Source organism: Myotis nattereri (genome assembly GCF_964212035.1).
Source record: "Myotis nattereri genome assembly, chromosome: 6".
Lineage (NCBI taxonomy): Eukaryota > Metazoa > Chordata > Mammalia > Chiroptera > Vespertilionidae > Myotis > Myotis nattereri.
The window spans coordinates 99,438,849-99,460,335 of record NC_138081.1 but is presented as its reverse complement, the minus strand read 5'-3'; the positions used below and the strand labels follow the sequence as shown (position 1 = coordinate 99,460,335).

Genomic DNA, 21,487 nt, shown 5'->3' with positions numbered 1-21,487 from the left:
CTCAACCACTGAGCCACGCCGGTCGGTCATCAATCATAAAAATCATTTAATTAACAACCAGTCTTTGATTCCATCAAGCTGAGTGACTTAATGCATTTTAAGTAGCTAATTTTCTTAAAAATAATATATCACATCTCATAAACTAAATTGATAAAAAAACCTTTACCAAGGTTCTAAACCAGGGGTGGGCAAACTTTTTGACTCGAGGGCCACAATGGGTTCTTAAACTGGACCGGAGGGCCGGGACAAAAGCATGGATGGAGTGTTTGTGTGAACTAATATAAATTCAAAGTAAACGTCATTACATAAAAGGGTACGGTCTTTTTTTTTTTTTTAGTTTTATTCATTTCAAACGGGCCGGATCCGGCCCGCGGGCCGTAGTTTGCCCACGGCTGTTCTAAACTCTTCTTTCCTTTGGTGCTGCTCACACATGAGCAATATATTTATACAAGTCCTTTCTCATGTAGAACCACCTTAACAAAGCCTTGCTATGTGGTACTAGACTCAGGATTCTTCCGTGGGCAGCAATGCCGAGCAGGTCAGCACTGAAGCCCACGGTAACACACTGAACCCGGGCTGCAATTCCATGCTAAATAAATGCCATCCCTGACTAATGGCTGATGTCCTCAATACAGAACATGCAGAATCCATCAAAAGTGGGGGAAAAGGCCTGAGGAAGTCATGGCAACAGAAGCATGAATAGAAGCGGTAATGAACACGTCGACAGACATCGCCTTGCTAATGATAAAGTAAACTCTACTGACTGAAGATGCTCTACACTGAGAGCAAGCATGCTCTGGCACCAGCAGTGCTGAGGGCACGAGGAGCTGAGGGTGTGGGGGGCTCCTGGGGGCGCACCTGGCAGCAAGCCCCGCGCTGCCCCCAGCCATTCTTCCCCAGCAAACCCTAAGGGAACAACGAGACGAGCCCCCACCGTTCTGGAGCAAGGAGCGTCACCGGCGCATTAACAACACCAAGACCCTGTGAGCACCTACAAGCACCAGAAGAGCTGGTCCCACCCGTTTTGGGAAAACTGTAGGAGAGAATCCAGTGTAGCACTTAGATCACTTAAAACACACCTATTTGTGACTCCAGGCAGATCTGTGAATATATTTTAATGTGAGCTATAAATTACACTCATTAGTGGGGAAACGTCATGTGGGAAGTTCTAGTTCTGAGACTGTGACTGTATTTCATAAACAGGAAGTGTGTGCGTCTGTGGAGCAGACACAAACTCTGGTCCTTCGGCTCAGGTGACGGCAGGGACTCCTTCCCTCTGGCAAGTCTACAGACTCCTCCTTTACAAGTGAACTCCTCCGCCCTCAGTGGAGAAACGCGACACACAGACGACTGCGCAGTCGGCACCAAGGCGAGCGGGTCTGAGCCCCGGCACAACCGGGGCGACCTGGACAGAGAGCTGACAGGCGGCACGCAGACCTGGAGACCCACACGAGGGGAAGTCACTTCTCCCGACCTCGCTCTCTGTGCGAACAGAGCGCAATGGCTCCGTTCCCCTCGGCTCTGAGGTCAGAAGCCCACACCCCCGCGCAGGTCAGGACGCCCAGGACGGGCTGGGTGGCAGGCGGAGGAGTGGGAGTCAGTGCACGTGGCCCTGTAAGGGACCGGGCTGCTCTCGCTGCCCGTGACAGCTCTGAGCGTGTGGTAAGCGTATCTGAGGTGCATAAGAAACCACTGTTGCCTAAAGGACCCCAAAAGCAGAAATAAAAGGCAGGCCGGGTGCAGGTGAAGAGAAGACGTGGACAGCCATGTCCACTCGGAAAGAGGAGCAGTGTGAACCGCCGGCCTGCTCACCGGGCGCTCAGTGAGCGACAGGTGCTGTCAGCCAACAGCTCCAGCAGGAGGGCCCCGTTCGCCCACATCCCCCCGACCCCTGGCTCAGAACACAAAGAAAGGCGCGTCTGCCACGTAACTCACACGTCTTCCCCTCGGAAAGGCCCGTCCTCTCTGTCGGGTGCCTGTCTCAGGGCCTCTTTCTCTCGCTTCTTTTTCTCCTTCTTTTCTTTCTTGGAGAGAGTCCGCTTGAAGTTCTGGATAACGCCTTCCTTTTCCTGCTTTTCAGGTCCATTGCTCTGAGCCTTCTGACAGAAGGGACATGATCACTACGCTGGCTACGACAGAACCACGTCAAGCTCACGTGGGGCCGAGCCCGGCTCATCCATGCGCCGGGGCAGTCCTCCAGTTCCACTGGGCTGACCGTTCCGTGAGCGCAGGCATCAACTCTTAACGAGTCACACACGCATCTCACTGTGTGTGAACCTTAGCACAACTCACAACTGCTAAGCAAACAAGCAGGCAAGTCCAGCAGGAAAACTGGGGTGAGAATCACGAAATCTGATTTTCAATAAATAAAAATCCAAATAGTTTACATAGAGTAATTGGAATAAAAGAAACCTAACGAAAATACATAAATAACTAAGCATTATGTCATTATCTACTTTATAATGCTTCTAACTTCAAAAGAAGTAAAGCAGCTGTAATAAACTGGCTTTTAATAAAGCAAAGCTGTAAGGACAGTTTGAGCAAAAACGTCCAATTTTTTTTCTGGATCTTGTTAATCTGCTTGTTCATTCTTACTCTGTAGCATGGCCTGCCAGCGGTCAGTGACCATTGCTATGCAATGTAACAGGGTAACAGGCAGGTCGCCGAGGAACAGAGTGGATGGCGACATCCTGGGGAGCAGCCGCCTGCCCGGAGGAGGGGGCGGGGCCTACCTTGAGAGGAGCAGCGTCGTTCTCATTCTTCAGGACGAACCTGCCCTCGCGGTCATCTTTATTCCAATTCAGCTGCACGACCAGGGGCTTCTCTTCCACATCCAATCTTCTTTCTTCTTCACAACATGAAAGAGAACAGGGGAAGCCGTGGTTACCTGGCGGCTGTGGCTCACCCAACATCCTGACAGCGTTTAATGCGAGAGACAGAAGGATCACCTCGAGGCCTTGCTGTCAGGCTGGAACGCAGCGCAAATGCTGCGCGAGCTTCCCCACCGGACTCGGTGTCTGTGCCCTGTCTGCACACCACCCCGCATCCAGGGCACACCTGGCCAGACACAGCTTCCTCACGACACTCAGAACGGAACTGGGAAACACCAACCAGGGAGGAAACAGTTTCTAGAACCTTCTAAACAAGCCTGTTTCTGGAAATGAAATTGTCCCATGGGCAACAGGAAGGAAGTGCTAACACAGCACAGACGTCCCACTGGTCCTTGAGGCTTTCCTCGCGCATTAACATTGCGCTTCAGGCACGACCCACGTGGCATCTTCAGGCGTGGAAGTGGCTGCTCTTCTTCCTCGCTCTGTGCCTCTGACCCTCGCCCCTCACATGCGCTTCCGGGAACTACAAGCTCCCACCTCCTGTTCTGTGCTGGGATCAAGTGCTCAGTTGAGTGTCCGTCTTCCTTCCTCCTCAGAACCCAGCCAGCATCGGGCTCACGGAGCCAGGAGAAGGCGGCCACTGAGGCCTCTGGAGGCCACCCAGCATGGCCACCCAATAGGAGCCTCCAGGCGGCACAGGTCAACAGGCGCTGAGCACAGGCTGTGCTCCAATGAGGGCAGCACAGCTGGGAGGCGGGCCTAAGGCAGCCGGGGGACAGGGCAAGGTGAAGCATAAGCAGACCTACAGAGGCAGTTAGTGAACAGGGCGTGCAAACTGTAATGAAGCACAGCTCATTCCAAGTTACTGTCTTATCCACTGAAAACATGAAAAATAAAAAACAGAGTGACAGATCAGTAACTGGATTAAGAAGTCTGAAATTCCTGCTACAAACCAAAATTACCATGATGTTGTGAAGTTTGCACTAGATAAAAGCCCTTCACACTGCATGCTTAGAGACTAATATTAAGAATAATGACGTCTAAATCACAAAAGCAAACAGAAGCCAGGGTGAGGAGCCCTAGCGCACACGTGCCCCCCTGAGTGCACGTGTCCTCACTTTCAGGTAGCTCCTGCCTTCCTGGATTTCCTACTGTCTGCCCACGGCTGGCATAAACACTTACTAATTTGTCTGAATCCAGCTACTCAATAAAACAGGGTGTTCGGTGTGGCCTGAGGCCAAGGGGTGCCATTAAGAACTGCCTGACCCCCAAGGCTCCGTGACCTGGGGAGACTGAGGTCTGCCCAGAGGCTCCCTCCACCGGAGGCCCCGGTGGGACCCGCAGCTCTGAGCACCAAGGGGTGGAAGGACAGGCCGACTGTCCTGGCTGCTCCCTCGCCTCAGGGCTGGGGAGAGACCATTTCCTTTTCTTTTTACGCCTCCATGGTTTTCACCTCCTTACAAGTAAGACATTTTACTTTTTTATTAAAAGCAAATCTAATCTTAAAAATCTAAAGGAAAGCAGTTCTTTAAAAAAAAATCAAAACCATGCAGCTTTTAGATCTTAAATTCCCATCTTGCATCCTGTTACTGCAAAGACTCCACCTGGTGGCTTCCACGGACCAACCGGACGCGGACAAGTGGAGGCTGTCTTCCTCTCCAAGGTCCTGAGCAAAGGAACACCCCCGCAGACACCCAGCCACGGCTGTCCTGCGTCACTCAGGGCCAGGATTGCTTGTGTAGGTGAGACCCTGTAACCTTAAGGAAGTACAGTGGGGCCTTGACTTACGAGTTTAATTCGTTCCGAGACCAAGCTCGTTAAGGAGCTCGTTAACTCAAATTACTCTATCAACTCAATGCAAAAAATCCGGAGAGAGACAGCTGGTATCTCAAAAAACTCGTTAGTCGGGACACTCGTAAGTCAAGGCCCCACTGTAATAAACAGCCGGCTGGTGTAGCTCAGTGAGCGTTGACCTATGAACCAGGAGGTCAGGGTTCACTTTTGTCAGGGCACAGGCCCGGGGTTGCGGGCTCCATCCCCAATGTGGGGTGTGCAAGAGGCAGCCGATCAATGTTTCTCTCTCATCATTGATGCTTCTCTCTCTCTCGCCCTTCCTCTCTGACATCAATAAAAATATATATATTTTTAAAAAGTAATAAACAACAATGGCCTACATGACATACCACTGGCGGGGGACGGGGGGGGGGGGGGGGGGGGGGGGATGTTTGGCCAAACTTGAATTCCACAAGTTACAAAAAATTTTGCCCAATTTCAAATCTACAAAGAAAGCTGTATTTTTTAAAGTAAAAACAAACAAAAAATTAAAAAGGATTTGTGGATAGAACTTAACAAGTATTCAAATTAGGTTTGTGTTATATGCAATCCTTTATTTGCTGCATTAATTACATTTTTTGCAGATGACTGGACATTTCTGAAACATTCAAATTTGTAAATTTCTACATTTCTAATCAGTCCAATTTAAACTGTTACTTGATATAGATATATGGAATATTTTCAGATATTTCAAATATTAAAACAAGGAGAAATTACTAGAGCTTCCTCAGACGCCCTGAGTTCCCCACACAGCGATGGAAATGCGCTGTTCACATCACCACCTACAGGAAAGCTGGCGACCCATCTCACACACAACTGGGTATTGCTCACTGTGCTGTTACATTCCACACGTGAGTGACGCCAACTATTTCTCCAAAAGCAAGGAGCACACCCTCAGCACGGTCTGTGCCCAGACTGTGGGCGAGTTACTTAGGAAACGCCACGCTACTTATCTTCGGAGCAACAAGCACGTGTAAAACTACATCCATCCAACTTCCAACAAACATGTGCTGGGGATGCAGAGACCCTTCCCCGACATACAGCAGCTCTGCCGCTGCCCACAGCTCCCTGGCTCTCGGGAGGAAACCAGAGGACCTGGGGAGTGGGGGCAGGGGGGCCTGCCTGGCAGGAGAGGGGACACTGACCTCCGCTGACGTGCACTTCGTAGAGCGAGTACTTGGGAGAGGACAGCATGCGCATGTCCGGCCGGAACTTCTCGGCCAGCGTCTCGATGACATCCTGCGTGGTGGCTGTGCTCGAGACCCGGATGCATTTTGTTGCAAAGTTCCCAGCCGCTTTGTCTTGAAAATAAAACCTCATCACTCCATGGAACTCCAGGTCCTAGAAGAAAACAAAATCATACATTTTTGAAAAACAACATTCTGAAAAGATCCCCTTTCTCTAACACTAGTGAATGAAAAAGGCAACTCACCACTTTTTTAAATCCTCACCAGAAAGATGTTTTCATTGATTTTAGAAAGAGAAGAAGGGAGAAGGGACAGGGGGAGGGGGAGAGACATTGGTTACCTCCCATGCACGCCCAACTGGGGATCGAACCAGCAACCTAGCTATGTGCCCTGACCAGGAATCGAACCCACAACCTTTTGGTGTATGGGATGACCCTCCAACCAACTGAGCCACCCAGCCAGAGCAATTCCCCACTTTTTAAAAACGTTTCCTTACCCCACACATCAGAGACAGAAAGTAAGAGACAGGGGATTTGTCTTCAGATGTAATTATGTGACTTGGGACGAGTTATATACAATTGCTCTTTGCCTCACTGGTCTCCTGGGGAAGATAGTGGTTACAGCGTCGCTGCCGTAGTAACGGCCAATGTTTATTGATTCTTCCGCAAGTGCCAGCTCCCCTGGGCATGCATCGTTCTACTACGTCAGTAGGTACTAGTAAACCCCACTTCCAAGACCTGGTCATGAAAACTCACACAGCTTAAGTGTCTTGCTCAAGCATTTATGTGACAAATCCAGCTCTGTATCCAGATCCAGTGAGTGCCAGTCCCTGCCTGTCTGTCCCTGAGCCTGTCCGTCCCTGAGCCTGTCCAGCCAAGATCATAGAAGCAGCACGGGAACACCAGCCTCGTTCCTGCCGTGAACGTGCGTGAAGGAAACTGTAGAATGTGACTGTAACTAATTTCCAAAGTAAACTACTTGCCCAAATCAGCCGTTGCAGTGCCGACTGTTCTCAACACCTTCCTTCTAGAGAAACCGACATGGACTCCAGCCAGCAGCACTGCAGGCAGGCACGAGGGGGCGCCCTCCCCCTCTCGTCTCCTTCCTTTTTAACCAGGTATTACAGGTCACGTGGGTGAGACCACATGCATCTCAGGCCCTTGCTGTGGAACCCAGGACTCTGGATCGCATCCCGCAGGCCTTTGTCTGCTGGCCACACATCATCCGGGAGGCGGCAGGGCAGGGCCACCTCCACCGCCGGGTCAGTCTTGGCTCCAGCACTAATGTGGATCCCGCTGCTCGGCAGGGGTCGTCCCCCCACCCCCACCCCAATACCCAGTCGTTCCATCCCCACACACACCCAGGCCATCCGAGCCTCCTTACAGCCAAGTCAGGCCGCGTCATTCCTCTGCCGCTCTGTGGCCGCCTGCACGCTCGGATGCCAAGCCCTGGCCACAGCGCTCAAAGCCCACCCAGTAGCTCCCCTCTGCTTTCCCAATCCACCAGCTACTCTTCACGGATAATTCGGACGTGACAAGTATTGATTTGGAGAAAAGTATGAAAAACAGGATCTTAGAATGGGGTTAACTATATAAACGACATGAAAATTGCACCAGAAAGTGAGACAACAGGCACATTTCCACCCCCAAGCTTCACTCTGTCTGACCCTCCGCTCCCCACGGGCCCAAGAGAAACCAAAGCGAAGGGACACGCGTGTTGGGAAAATAGCACCGAGCAGATTCCGGGCTGAGGTGGGGCTTGTCACGGGTGAATCAGCAAATGGGAGCTACATGCAGGTGCTGCTCTGGGCGCTGCACCTCACACGCCTGCCTGTCCAGCCAGCTCTTCAGACGTCCCCGCTCCCAGCTCTGCGTTCTGCTGCGATCCTGAAACCTTCACACGGAACAACGTGCCTGAAAGCTGCTCCTGAACCCCCAAACTGTGTGTCACTCACACTCTCTGCACCCCAATTCCGGCTCCTCACCCCACCCTCGCCTCCACGGCCCACCCTCTGCAATCAGTCAAGTTCTGCATTCCTGCTTCGCTCTCACCCCTGCCTCCTCCAGAGGCCCCTGCAATACTTTAGAAAAAACATACATTGAAGTTTTTATTATGGGAGTCCTATTTCTATCCCAGGACGCTGAGGCGTTCGCCACCACCACTGGAGTCACCTGTATTTCACGTCAGTCCCAAGCGTTCATCCATCGGCACTGCGCCGGCTCCTGCCAACGCTCACCCTGCAGAACCCGTCAGACCAGAAAGGCCAGAGCCTCCAGGGGACGCCATCCTTTTGCTAAAAGACTAGTTGTATATCATTTGTGATGAGAACGAAACAGCTACCTATACACCTACGGGTCCCCAAAGACACGGAAGCACCAGTTTCTCTGAGAGTTGTCAAAAAACAATTCCAAACTACCAAAGAGCACGGGCACAGACACAGCCCCGTGTCTGCGAGGGATGTCAGCTGAGCGAGATCACAAGGACGCAGGGAACTGGCGAAGGCCCCCTTTGGAGCAGAGCCCATGTCCTTCATCCCTCATCCTATGAGGCCCCTCCCAGGCAGAGGAGACTGCAAACATACAGTCCCAGCATTAATGTGCTTCAGCCACGAAGCTTACAGAGGAAGTGGAGATAATTGGGGGGGTGGGGGGGGAGAGTAACCCTAAGGACAGAGTGTCAGCAGCAGCAAGCAATAGCACTCCTGCCCAGAGCAGAGATATTTAACAATTTAGTTTGCCTGACATAGCTGAGTACAGTTGTTACTAGAATATTCCCTTAAAAAATACTTTAGTATTCTGTTCATTTATTCAGTCGATTCTAAGCTTGGCTGCTGTTATTTTATCCAATCTGAGGAGACTGATAAAATCCAGTCCTGAACCTCCACACTGGGAGTGCGGTGACCAAACGACAGACACCAGGAACAATTATGACGAACGTGCAGCGGAGGCCCCAGTGCCAGGCCGAGAGGTCAGCACCCGGCCCTGCGCTGAGTGGTGCTAGGACCACCCCTGCGGTGCCGGGCAAGGAGCAGGTCCTCCCATCACAGCTGGCCACGCAGCAGGGCCCACAGCCGCCAGCATTCCCGGCCCAGAAGCTGGCCTCTGACCGCCGTGCTCGGTCGCTCGTTGTCTGAAGGGAGCTGGATGTGATGCGAGTGCCTCCCCTTCTGCAGACGAGGCCCAGAGGGGCTCCCGAAGAGCTAGGTGGATGCATGAGGAGGAGCCTGGAGTTCGGAGCGGTCTACGACCTGCCCTGACCGCCTGCCTGTCTCCCAGCCTGTCCCCCACGCACAGTGGTAGCCCTGGGGCCCGCAGCAGGACAGCAGCTGGCCTTTCACTGAATAGCTTTGAGTGAGTTTATGAGGACGTGAGTGAAATTCCCCAAATAAGCTGGTTTGGAGGCGCGAACAAACCATATCCAGCACCGAGCCATCACCACCTGGCCCTCGGTGCCGTCCCCGTCCCGCCTCTCCCACTGCTGTGGGAGCTCCTCCGACAGCCCGAACATGAGGCTGCACACACACAAAGAAAAGCATTCAGTAACAGCATCCGACTCTCCCTTCTCCCTGTGTGGCTGTTTCCAACTGATAAGCCCTCTTGAAAACAAATCTTCACATCCCTAAGAAACAGCCTTGAGGTCTCAATGGCAGGGCTAATCTATATACATAAAAGGCTAATATGTTAAGTATCCGACCGTCCGACCGGTCACTATGACGCGCACTGACCACCAGGGGGCAGAGCTCAACGCAGGAGCTGCTGAGCTGCAGTGACTTGGCAGTGGTGGTTCTTGGGTGATGCACCCCAAAACCAGAGAGGAGGGAGCCTGATTCCTTGCGGGGCCACTCGTTTCCACCTTTGGCTGTGGGTTATGTTGTTGCTGGGACACTGTCGACCCTGAATCTGGCTTACTGCACACTTATGTTTGCATTCCACACCCTGTACGACAGCAACTTTGCAGGGTGCCCTCTCGCACTCCGGGGATGTCCGAGAGCCGGTTTCGGCCCAATCCCCACAGGCCAGGCTGAGGGACCCCACCTGCCGGAGGGACCCCGCTCACTCTGCAGACTCCGGAGAAGGACCATGGGAGGTTGGCTCCAGGGCGTGTCTGGCCCATCTCGCCCAGTCCCACCCCGCTGGCCACCTTCTAATTAATTTCCTTTCACTGTGCACGAATCCGTGCACTGGGTCACTAGTATTCTGACAATGCTGTAGCCAATAATTATAATTTACAAAGACAGATGTTTCCTTCAAAAAAAGCACTCACTCCTTAGAGCTGGTTACACAAACCACCCAAGAGAAAACTGTATTTAAAATAAAAAACAGTTGCAGGTCCTCCGATATGTCAATGAAGTGCCTGCTGTTAGCAGGTGCTTTCAAGACCTGCCTGCACCCTCGCCGGCACAGCTGGTGGGCGGTGGCCCTGTGTGCTACCTGCAGTCTGGTTTAACTCAACGGGCAGCAAAGGCCATACAGCCACCACCTGCTCCCTTCCTTCAGGTTATTTTCTGGCCTCCGTTAAAACTGCTGCAGAAAGTCACGCCACATGACCACCGAGCCAATGACCTTGTCAATGTGTGTGATCACGTGCTCATTGTTCCCTGAACACTGCTTACGAGCGGTGAGTCCTGGGTTGAATATGTAGACTACAGTTACAGCGATGTATTCCTTATTTAGGTGGGCGAAACTACAGTGTTTTTTCCAACATATGGCCTATCCACTTAAGCTTGCTAAAAATAACAGTGAATTAACAACAACAAAACAACCAGTTAATTTAATAAGCAAATCTTGGTTAAAAGCATTTTAAAATTAATAGGGTGTTAATTTTCACATATGATATACAGACCAGAAATTTTGTCCATTAAATCTGAAGTTCGTTGAATCGAGGTCCGCAAAATCAAGGGTTTACTGTGTTACAACAGAAATGGAACACTACTTGGAACTGATTTAAGGACAACTTTTAATGTTTAATATTATGAAATTACTAGAGAGCCAATGCAGGAAGCAAAAAGTTAAAGACGGAGATTTTCTTTTGAATATTTTATCAGTGTCTCACGAACCAGTGAACGCGACCATCACTGGCCTCCGCGCCGCTCTGGCAGGAACTGCCCAGGCAGCGCGGCCCCCTTTCGCTCGAGCTGACCAGCACCACCGGGTCTGCCCTTCAGCAGGCCACCGCGCCTGTCCCTTTTCTTCTCACCGTGGTCAACACGGATCTGAAACCCGTTCCCTGGCCTGTGACCCCCGATGCCAGCCTCCAACAGATGACCCCCTGCCCCTCCCTTCCTTGGAGGAAACAGCTGCTGACAGGATGGACCCCTTCATCACAAACACACACGTTACTAGTACATATACCACCAACGCGACAATACCCATTTGACTCACTTTTAAAAAAACAGTAATAACACTTGAGTACTAATAGTTTAGGTAGAGGATAGAAAGAATACTTGAATGTGCGTTTTGGGAATCTTGTATAAACACTTTTTTAAATGCTAGGACTTGAATACTCTTTAAAATTATATGCATTTCATCATATAAAATCTGTACAGGAAGAACCATACTTCTGAAAGCTCAAGAGGAGTAACAACTGTAAAATATCTTCACAGGCTAAGGCTTACTTTCCCACAAGCAGATCTCCCCTTTTATGAACTTGAACAAAAATTAATCCAGTATCCAACCCCTAAATGCTGTGAGGCCAAAACCCTGTGCCAGAAAGCACAGCCTGCTGCGAAAACCAATGAGCCAACATATTTTTAAAATGCCTGTTATAACTGCCAACATTACCTACTTAACGACTGACTGCTCACATCCGCTAACCATTTGTTGACGAGACAAGCTCAATCTGTGCTTTGCTGCTAGACTCCAATGGAATTAGAAATCTCCACCACCCTCAGCCAGCAGTGTGGGAGGTCAGAGAGAAGTTCTCCCCCAGTCCTCTCAACACATGTTCATCTCTGTATCTGAATAACTACCATACAAATGTATCTTGGGGATTTGAAAGATGATCAATTACACATTAAACCCGTAGAATAAAATGACCACATTCATGATTAAAGAACATAACATGTCTGTATTTCTGACGTGATCTTAAATACCACATTTGTACAAACATACATACAAAACAACCCTAAAGCCACCTGAATGGTCCAGAGGGTAGAACCGATTTGGCCACAGCCCCTCTGGAAGTCTGGTGAAGCCGATAGCCTGTTCGCACCATAAAATAAAATACAAAGCATTACAACGGGAACAATTCCACTAAAGCACAATTATTACAATACTAAAACCTGCGCTATCTGTATACATAAAAGGCTAATGTGCGAAGTGTTCCTCCGACCAGTCACTATGACTCGCACTGGCCACCAGGGGGCAGATGCTCAATGCAAGACCTGTTGTGATGCACACCAGCCAGTTACAGAGAAACCGCACCACGGACAACCTAGTACCGCGGACCTGGCATCAACAAAGCAACACTCGGCTCCCCCAAGTGGGACACAGGCCCCACCACCACCCCAGAGCGACAGCCACCCAATCGTGCTGAGACCCCACGGCACAAAAAGCAGCCCACAGCCCCGCCCAGCCCGGAAAACGGTGGCTGTGGGCACCAGGTAATGAGGTCGCGTTTTTGTTGACATTCTGAAGCCAAAATTGTTGACAGAATATGCCTGAAGACCAACTATTGCTACAAGGCACCTCTGAAGCTGAAAGAAGCCGGCATTGTCGACAGAATGTATCTGAAGACCAACTACTGGCACAACGTACCTCTGAGGCTGAAAGAAAGCGACATTATCGACAGAATATGTCTGAAGTACGACCAATACTGGCAGGAACTGCCTTCACAGCGAAAATGAGGTAGATGAGGGTACAGTTATCGAACACAGCTGTGGCGGAGTGGCTGTGACATGTCAATGTTGCCTATCCCTAAATTTCTCCGATGAAAAACCATCTGATGGAAATTTACTCAATGTTGTAGCAAAGGCAACGTTTCTCCAAATGATATAAATTTTCCAGAAAACTGGGCATATTTTTAAAAATTAATGGTTAACAAACTGATTTGTCCCGTCTGACACTGGCCTCCCATTTAAACTAATTCAAAGACAGTTTCCTGTGATGCCAGCATTTGTGATGACTATTAATAAATCACAAGGACAAACTCTAGACACAGTAGGAATATCCCTACCTGAACCCATTTTCGCACATGGTCATATGTTGCTTTCTCTCAAGTTCAAAGAGCGTGTGATGTTAAAGTTGTAAATGCTTCGTCACAAGGGGAATTAGTCAAGCACTCTGAAAGTGTTTTCTTCTTAATGTGGCGTACAGGGAGATAGTAGAATAAGTTTAATCACTTTATCAGTCACTGTTTATATCAATGTTGTTTTTAGATCATGTTTTTGTTGTTTCCATATCATGTCTTTGTTGTTGTTATATGTTACTGTTTATTAATCAATTTATATATTATTTTCATGTACATTTTACTAGTTTTCTTTCACCTCTGACACTTCTATTGTAGAGAAAGGGTGAACAGCGATATTAAAATATTTCTTCTAATTAACTTCCTTTCAATGTGCACGGATCCGTGCACCGGGCCACTAGTAGTAATACAAGTATCTAGAGTCAGCTCATACAACTCTAATGCTGAGGTAGGTATGAGTATAAACTCCTACGTGATAAAAATGCTAAATTTCAATTAGATGTTAGTAAAAGCTTATTTACTGAAAATAAGGATGCAATTACTTTCTCATCCATGTTCAAAGACCCCACAAAACCTATCAGCAGACCTCGAGTTAAGAAGCCCTGACCACTACGTCACGTGGAACTCACTGCCTCGCTGAGCGCGGCAGCCTTCCTTCCTGCAGCTCAGCAACTAGAAGGCACTGCCTCACACAAAGCCCAGTTCATTTCACACAGCTTTCATGGCTGGGCTTACTCTTACCCTTTGGTATCATTTAGACCTACACTCACACTGTGTTTATGATCATTTTTCCAAGTTATTAATGAAATGGAGTAGAGTGCAATGGACTCCTGCTAGGTACAGTGGCCCCGGGTAAGGACACGGGACAAGGACTGGCTGGTGGAATGAGCGTTCACGCACACATGGAAGTGCCTCTGTGTACACCCTGAGCCACGCGGTCGGGCGGTTCTTTCCTTCTGTGGGTCTAGTGCAGGCCGAGCAGTGTCTCACCCTCGGCGCTGAACCTCTGGACGGGGTAACTCTCGGCTGTGGGGCCGTGCAGGGCACTGTGGGATGCCCAGACCGTCCCTGGCCTCTGTGCACGAGAGGCCACAGCACCCACCCCGGTGTGTCCATCTGGGCCAGTGGAGAGCTGCGGCTACGACGAGCCCAGCCCCTCTCCAGGACGGCATCCCCACTCGAGCTCGCTCCTCCAGCGGCTCTCCTCCCGGTGCGCGCTCCAGCCCGTCTGCTGGCTCATTCCCTTCCCTCCTGAGCACACTTCTGCTCTGGCCTCCTGGCCTGAGGCCGTTTCCAGAAGTGATCACAAAAACCCACCTGTCTGATCAGCTGCACTGCTAATTCTAACACTATTCCTGTAATTAATGCAATTTAAAATTGCATTAGCTTTTTGGTGACCATCTAATATTGTTGATTCAAATTAGTTTTCAGTAAAATTAAAATTCTTGAGTCATTTGCATGTTAGTCTACCAAATAGAAACATTTGTCAGCTTGGCACTAATTTGTTAAACCACAGCCCTTAAACACAAGAATCCGATGGAAGATATTGTTGAATTCCTTGATAAAACCTAAATACATTATAGCGGGTCCACTTCCTTGAACTACAAACCTGGTAATTCCCTCTCTCACAGACACAAAATGACATCACCCTCTCCACTGAGCCGAGCTGGTTGCTATGAATGGAATCCCACAGCTTCCAACCCCAAGCCAGTTCCTTTTCAGTCTCCCCAACATCAGAGAGAAGGTTTCTATGCGAAGCCTGAAGCTCCTCATGTACCAGCACCAGGAAGAACAGGCTAGCACTGCGCCTAAAGCCAGTGAACTTCCCGCGGAGGCGCAGGCGGTCACAGCTCCGCCTCCTGCTGGGCTCTCACCCCGCCAGGGGCGCACGCCTCACCCTCACGCTGAGGAGGCATCGGGTCACACAGCTGCACCTGCAGCCCATCAAGGCTCTAACGCCACCAAAACAAGACGGCCACCTCCACCACTTCTGGGAAAACACCAGCCCGGAACAGGAACAGGGATCCGACAGGAAGAGCCAGCCGGGTTTCCCCAGCAGTCTGCGACACGGAACAAAAAGGGAGTGGGCGAGGGGCTACAATGCTCAGAGACATAAGAGGACAAAATATAATGTGTGGACCTTGTGTGAGCTCTGATTCAAACACGTTCCGAAGGAGACGGGACTGAGTAAGGGCTCCCTACTAGAAGGCAGTGAGAATGATGGTTAATTCGTGGTAGGATTACTGCATTCTTGGATTTTTTTGAGATGCACAGCAAAACAGAGAATAACATGTTAGTTTTTAGCTTTTGCTTTAAAATAGTTTAGCTACAAAAACAACAATAAATTAAGAATCACAAAACTTGGAAAATGGTAATGTCTGGGGATGGATATAAATGGGTTTCATCTGTTTGGAAATTTTATCAAAATGAACATGTTATAATTACAAACTAAATGTTATTAAATATAAAATAAGTCTATTTTTATAAAATTCCGATGCCCTAGAAAACATTCCAGGAACTTGATTCTGAGAATCGGGAGTTATCAGCAGGAGCAGCCTGCGATGGCGATGCCCAGGCCGTGCTCAGGGAGCCAGCAGCAGTGTGTGGGGAAGGGAGGCCGGGAGGCGGGGCCTGGGAAGGGGCTAGAGCTCACGACACCTCCTGTGGCTCTGGGCAAGGCCCCAGAGCGCTTGCATTTCCTGCTACTATTTATTTCCCGGGTTCTGTGGTCACCGCTCTGCCTCTGTCTATAAAAGCACCGGCCACACTAAGGTGCCTGATGATAAATGTCACTCCCGCCCGAGGGTGCAGTCCTCTCTCTAGAAAAACAAAAACAACTCAACACATACTACAGGCCCAGGCACTCACACATGTGGAAAATGCAAAAGACCAAGTTTTGTAGAAAAAATAACACAACATTTTAAATTCTGCTTTTGAAATACAATGTCCAAAAGTTCAAAGCATTTCCTATGCTCTGACTGACCAAATCAAGATGTTACAATTCTGAAAAGCCTCCTCCTTTTGTTTAATCCTCACTCAAGCAGTGAGGCTACAGCTTCCATTCGGTCTTTACAGAGAGCTGAGGGGATGGGGGAGGAGGAGAGAGAAGCATCGATGTGAGACACGTGGATTGGCTGCCTCCCTCATGCACCCTGGACCATGGATGGGGTTCGAACCTGCAACCCAGGTGTGCGTCCTTGACCCGAAATGGAACCCACCACCCTCCAGTGCACAAGCCGATGACGATCGCTGAGCCACGCTGGCTCGGGCTCCAAATGTCTTCTGTTCCAAGAAAACAACCATGTTCCTGAACCAGCCCCAACCTTATAATATTCAAAAAAAATCCAAGATAAATGAGAGAGCTGGCTTTGATAACCTGCTTCTTAAACTGGCACTGAGATGATTCTTTAAGTGTGTGAAATACTAAAAAGACGTTTCTAAAAAAGTTTCTGGACTTGAACAAGGGTAATGTGCCATAGATTCTCTGCACAAATTGAGACTGCCATTTCCTGTATTTAAAGTAACTTTCACATCCAAGTAAATGCTTAAACTACGTCAATTGATTCAAAGGAGCTTCCTAGAAATACGAGGCTTCCATTTATATTCTCCAGCATGCCAAAAGCAGAGTTCACAGTAGTCAGCCCTATTTTGATTTAAAAAAAACTTCAAGGAACGTATCTAAATTAAAAATATGTCCAAATGTCTACTGTAGTCCTGCAAACTAATACAAGTGGATCTTAAAACAGGCAGTTTTTAGTACTCCCACATCTGAGGCTTTTCATGTCTTACAAGTGAGAGGAGGTTGGGGCGAAGGTGGAAAGAACAAATTGGAAACCAAGTGCTGGACAGAGGGTGCCTGGCTGTGGTGGTGATCACGGCCTCACAGCTGGGATTTTTCCAACTGGCTGGCCCTGGCGGGGGCTCAGTTCGTGGGACCGTCGTCCCTGTGCCACCAAAAGGTTGGGCGTTTGGTTCCTGGTCAGGACACACACCTACACTTCAGGCTTGGCCCTGGTGGGTGAGCCCAGGAGGCAGCCCACGGATGTTTCTCTCTCACATCTGCATCTCTCTGTCTAAGAGTCAACAGAACCACATCCTCGGGTGAGGGTTTAACAACAACACTGCGTGGTGCAGGTGCCGGACATTCTCTCCCCGAGCACCACACGAGCGTGAACTGCACACCTGCGGCCACCAGGACCCGGCTCCACTGCCGGTTCCACCTGCCGCATCACTGAGGGCCAGAGCCGACGGGAATGCCACGAGGCAGGAGAAGAACGAAAAGGTCGGCTGCGTAAGCCGGCACAGGGACTGGGGACCAGAGGCCTGTTGTTGCGGGGACTTACCGGCGCCAATTTAGAAAGGGGCAGAGAGCATCTAGGCGGGGCAGGGTGATACTGGTGAGAACGGCTCCTGTTCAGTGGAAACGTTTTCTTAATAGAATGCAAAAGAGAATTACGAGAAGAGGCAACGACTGAAGTAGACTGTCATCTAATGTTATTGAAACACTAGAGGCCCGGCCCAGTGCACAGAGTCATGCACCAGTGGGGTCCCTCGGCCTGGCCTGCACCCTCTCACAATCTGGGACTCCTTACGGCAGTGGTTCTCAACCTTCTGGCCCTTTAAATACAGTTCCTCATGTTATGACCCAGCCATACAATTATTTTCATTGCTACTTCATAACTGTAATGTTGCTACTATTATGAATCATAATGTAAATATCTGATATGCAGGATGGTCTTAGGCGACCCCTGCGAAAAGGCCATTCGATCGCCAAAGGGGTCGCGACCCACAGGTTGAGAACCGCTGCCTTAGGGGATGTCGGACTGCTGGTTTCAGCCCGATCCCCGCAGGCCAGGCTGAGGGACACCACAGGTGCACAAATCCGTGCACCAGGCCTCTAGTATGCATATGAGATCTTTGGTTAATCTCTTCCCACCCTCTCCCATTCCAAGATTCATCAGTCTGTTCCATGTTTCCATGCCTGTGCGTTGAGCATCTGCCCCCTGGTGGTCAGTGTGAGTCATAGCTACCGGTCGAAGGGTCGCTTGGGCTTTTAGATAGATAGATAGATAGATAGATAGATAGATAATCTAGAAGCCTGGTGTGTGAATTCGTGAACGGGTGGGGTCCGACCGGCCAGCCCCAATTGGGTCCAATCAGGCCAGGCCGCCAGGGGAAGAGGACACGGAGGTTGGCTGGCCGACCCCACCCGATGGGGGTGGGGGGCGATCGGGGACAGGGCCAGCTGCGGGGAGGGGACACTGGCGGTTGGCTGGCTGGCCCCACTCCCTGGTCAAACTGCTGGTTGGGGCAATTTGCATGTTAGCCTTTTATTATGTAGGACTCTGTTCACTAGATAATATATTCAAACCCTATTCGAGAATCTTCCACACCATTAAATAAATGTCCCAAGCTAACACATACATATATGGACTAAAAGGTAGATTCCGGAATAAAGTCGTTAGATAATTAATGGAATACCTACATCATAGACAGGAACTCAAAGACAAAGAGACAGAAATTGATAAGATTAGGTTCCATGAAATAAAAACCTCAAAGTCAATGATGCTGTTTTTGTATATAAAGTTACTATTACTCATAAAGTCTCGCTTAAGTATACTTTTGAAGTTATTACTATTTCTAGATAGAATTGCACATAAAATAAGAAACAGCAACAAATAAGATTTTTTTCAATTTAAGATATGGGCTGCAGAATCAACCTAAAGCACACAATACTAAACCTAAACCTACTGCTAAAAATCCCCCTTCCCCCACAAGTGACATCAACTAATACAAGGTTAAGCAGGTGGTTATAAATTTTTGTCCTGACATGAACAAGCAAGGTGTTCTGCTATGGCAAACAAAACGAGAGACAGAGAGAGAAAAGAAAGAAAGAACAAATAGTGATAACACACCACCAGCAGGATTAGCTAACATACCTTGTTCACTGTGCTGGGTGATTTTCATGCATCACCTGCTTCAGATCTAACAACCCTGGGAGACACGTGCTGTTATGTTCCTGTCTTAAAGGTGAAGACTGGGCCTCAGGAAGATCAAGTCACCACAATCACAAAGCTGATCCCCGGGGGCCGGAATTCTTACTCGGGCAATTTTGAAACAAGAAGCCACATTTTTAACCATTGAACAACACCTCCCCTTACCCTGGTGGACAAACACAGGCTGTACCGCTGCCAGTTCCAGCATCGTGGTAATACGGCAGGCTAAAGCATCAGTAACCCTTTACTACATGAGATAACAAAAGACAAACGTGCCCTTAAAGGGCTGCTAAGCTGTCTGAGAAAAGAGATCCAGAGGGAGCCAAGTGAACAAGCATCTGGGATGGGCTCCTCGGCCCCTGGCCCTCGGGGCATCAGGCTGGACAGGGGACCAAGGGAGGTGCTGCCATATTAAGAGCATTTGGACTAAATATCTAAGTATAAAAAGTCAAACTGTAAAACTTTCAAAATAAAACACGGAGCACATCCATCAAACAAGAGAAAAAAATAGATGACCAACTACGTTTCAAAAGTTTTAAAACCTATGTGACAAAAGGCACTGTAAAAAGTGGAAAGCTATGGACAAAAACACATCTGCAAAATACATAATATACAAAAGACGAGTAATCAAAATTTATAATAATACCTACAAGTTAACTAGAGAAAGACAATAATTTTTCTAAACAAAATCACTGGAAAAAAGATGAACAAAATATATAAATAGGCAATTCAAAGAAAAAATCAGAATGACCATAAACGTAAGAAAACACATTCACTCACTGAAATCAGGGTAATATAAATAATTATTATTCTGCATATTCCAGCTTAGAAAAAATGAATGTATTCCTCAAATTCTGCAGTTTGAAATGTAAGCTGGTATAACCATCTCAATGGCCCATTTGGGAGAACCTGGTAAAACAGAATCTGTGCAGGGCCCACGACCAAGAAATCACCCTTGCAGGCACCCAGCCTAAACTTCACGCCTGCAGAAGGAACCAGGACAGGGGAGTCCATGAAACCCACACTTGTAACTGTGGGAAAATACAGACGACCTGATCATCCCCCAGATAAGAGTCGAGATAAATAACTGGACAACGGAATACTACAGAGCAGTTAAAATAAATCAACTACTATTTACCAACCTCAACTTAGTAATTATTTCTTGAGAGGAAGACGGGGAGGAGGAAGGTAAGGCAGAAAAGCCTTTTGGCTCACTATGTCTGTAACTATTCATTCCTTAAACTTTCTGGCCTCATTCAACTGCAGGAAATGTAGATAATGACACATCCTTTGCTGACCTGGAATTAAGTGAAATGACTGGTGGTAGCCCTTGAGTTACAGGGAGATGTGACCGTGACAGTTACTCAAACTCAGGGAAGCAGGCTGCCAGCCACTGCCAGGGGAGAGCACCCTTCCCCAGGCGCGCCCCCCCTGCCCCCGCCCCCAATCAAAGCTCCCCACGCGGCTACGGAAGCGCAGTCGGAGTTCTCTCGGACCAAGGTCCTCACATGTTCCAGGAATCATTCTCAAGAGAAGGAAAGGAAGGAAAGGAAGGAGAGGGAGAGAACTGTCCACAAGGAGTGAAAAGCAAAAGCCGACACCACAGATCAAAGCAAGGACCCATCAGTTCAGATAAAGCTCACTTCATAGTCACGCTTTTGAATTGTATTAAAAATTTAAACATTCAGGAATATGGGAATTAACAATCTAGAATAAATGTTTTTTAAAAAATGAATTAAAAAAAGAAATGAAAACTATGATTTAGTGACCAAAGACGACACAGTGCACATTAAGCCTCGGGGATGGAACATTTTTATTCCCAATTAAGTCACCACCAGCATCCCTCCTCATCCCTAACTCTAGGCAACGGGGAAAAATAATGAACAAAATAGTACCTGTTCTCATGGAACTTATCATCTGGCAGGAGGAGACACCAGTAATGACAGATGGTGAGACGCAAGAACTGAACAGCAGAGGGTCCCGAAGTCCCGGAGGCACAGAAGGGGAGGGACTGCCCGGACAAGGCCTAACCACAGGAGAGGGCCCCCCAAGCAGGGGGACGGGCAGTCTGAGAACGGCAAGACCACTGTGGCTCGAGCAGGAAGAAGGGGGGAAATGGCATCAGATGTCCTGGAAAAAGGGCGTCATTCTGGGCTTGAGCAGGAAAATTACATTATTTAACTTAAGGTTTAGACGTGTATCTCCGCGTGAGAAACAGACTGTAAGAGGGCAAAGGTAGGCGCTGGGGGAAACCAGGTCAGAGGTTCCTCACACAGCCCGGGTGAGAGCCTGACCCAGGCCAGCGGCGGGCAGTGGCCGCGTGGAGAAGCGGTTAGATGGTGAAAACATTTTGAAGGGAGAGCTGCCAGAGCTGGCTGACAGATTAGATATGAGGTCTGAGAGAAAGAAATGAGTCATGAGTGAATAATGGCAAGGTTGTGGGCACAAACAACTG

The 21,487-nt window shown here is 48.9% G+C and overlaps 1 protein-coding gene across 3 annotated transcripts in view; it reads right to left on the bottom strand.

The window, feature by feature from the left end:
• The window catches only part of AFDN (afadin, adherens junction formation factor), a 100,339-nt gene that overhangs the window by 62,230 nt on the left and 16,622 nt on the right, over positions 1-21,487 (bottom strand). For all 3 annotated transcript variants that reach the window (XM_081094107.1, XM_081094108.1, XM_081094109.1), the window contains exons 2-4: positions 5,810-6,005; positions 2,733-2,848; positions 1,936-2,099 (exon numbers count right to left, since the gene is read on the bottom strand). In XM_081094107.1, the coding sequence (XP_080950233.1) occupies positions 1,936-2,099; positions 2,733-2,848; positions 5,810-6,005 (476 nt within the window). The remainder of the gene's footprint in view (positions 1-1,935; positions 2,100-2,732; positions 2,849-5,809; positions 6,006-21,487) is intronic.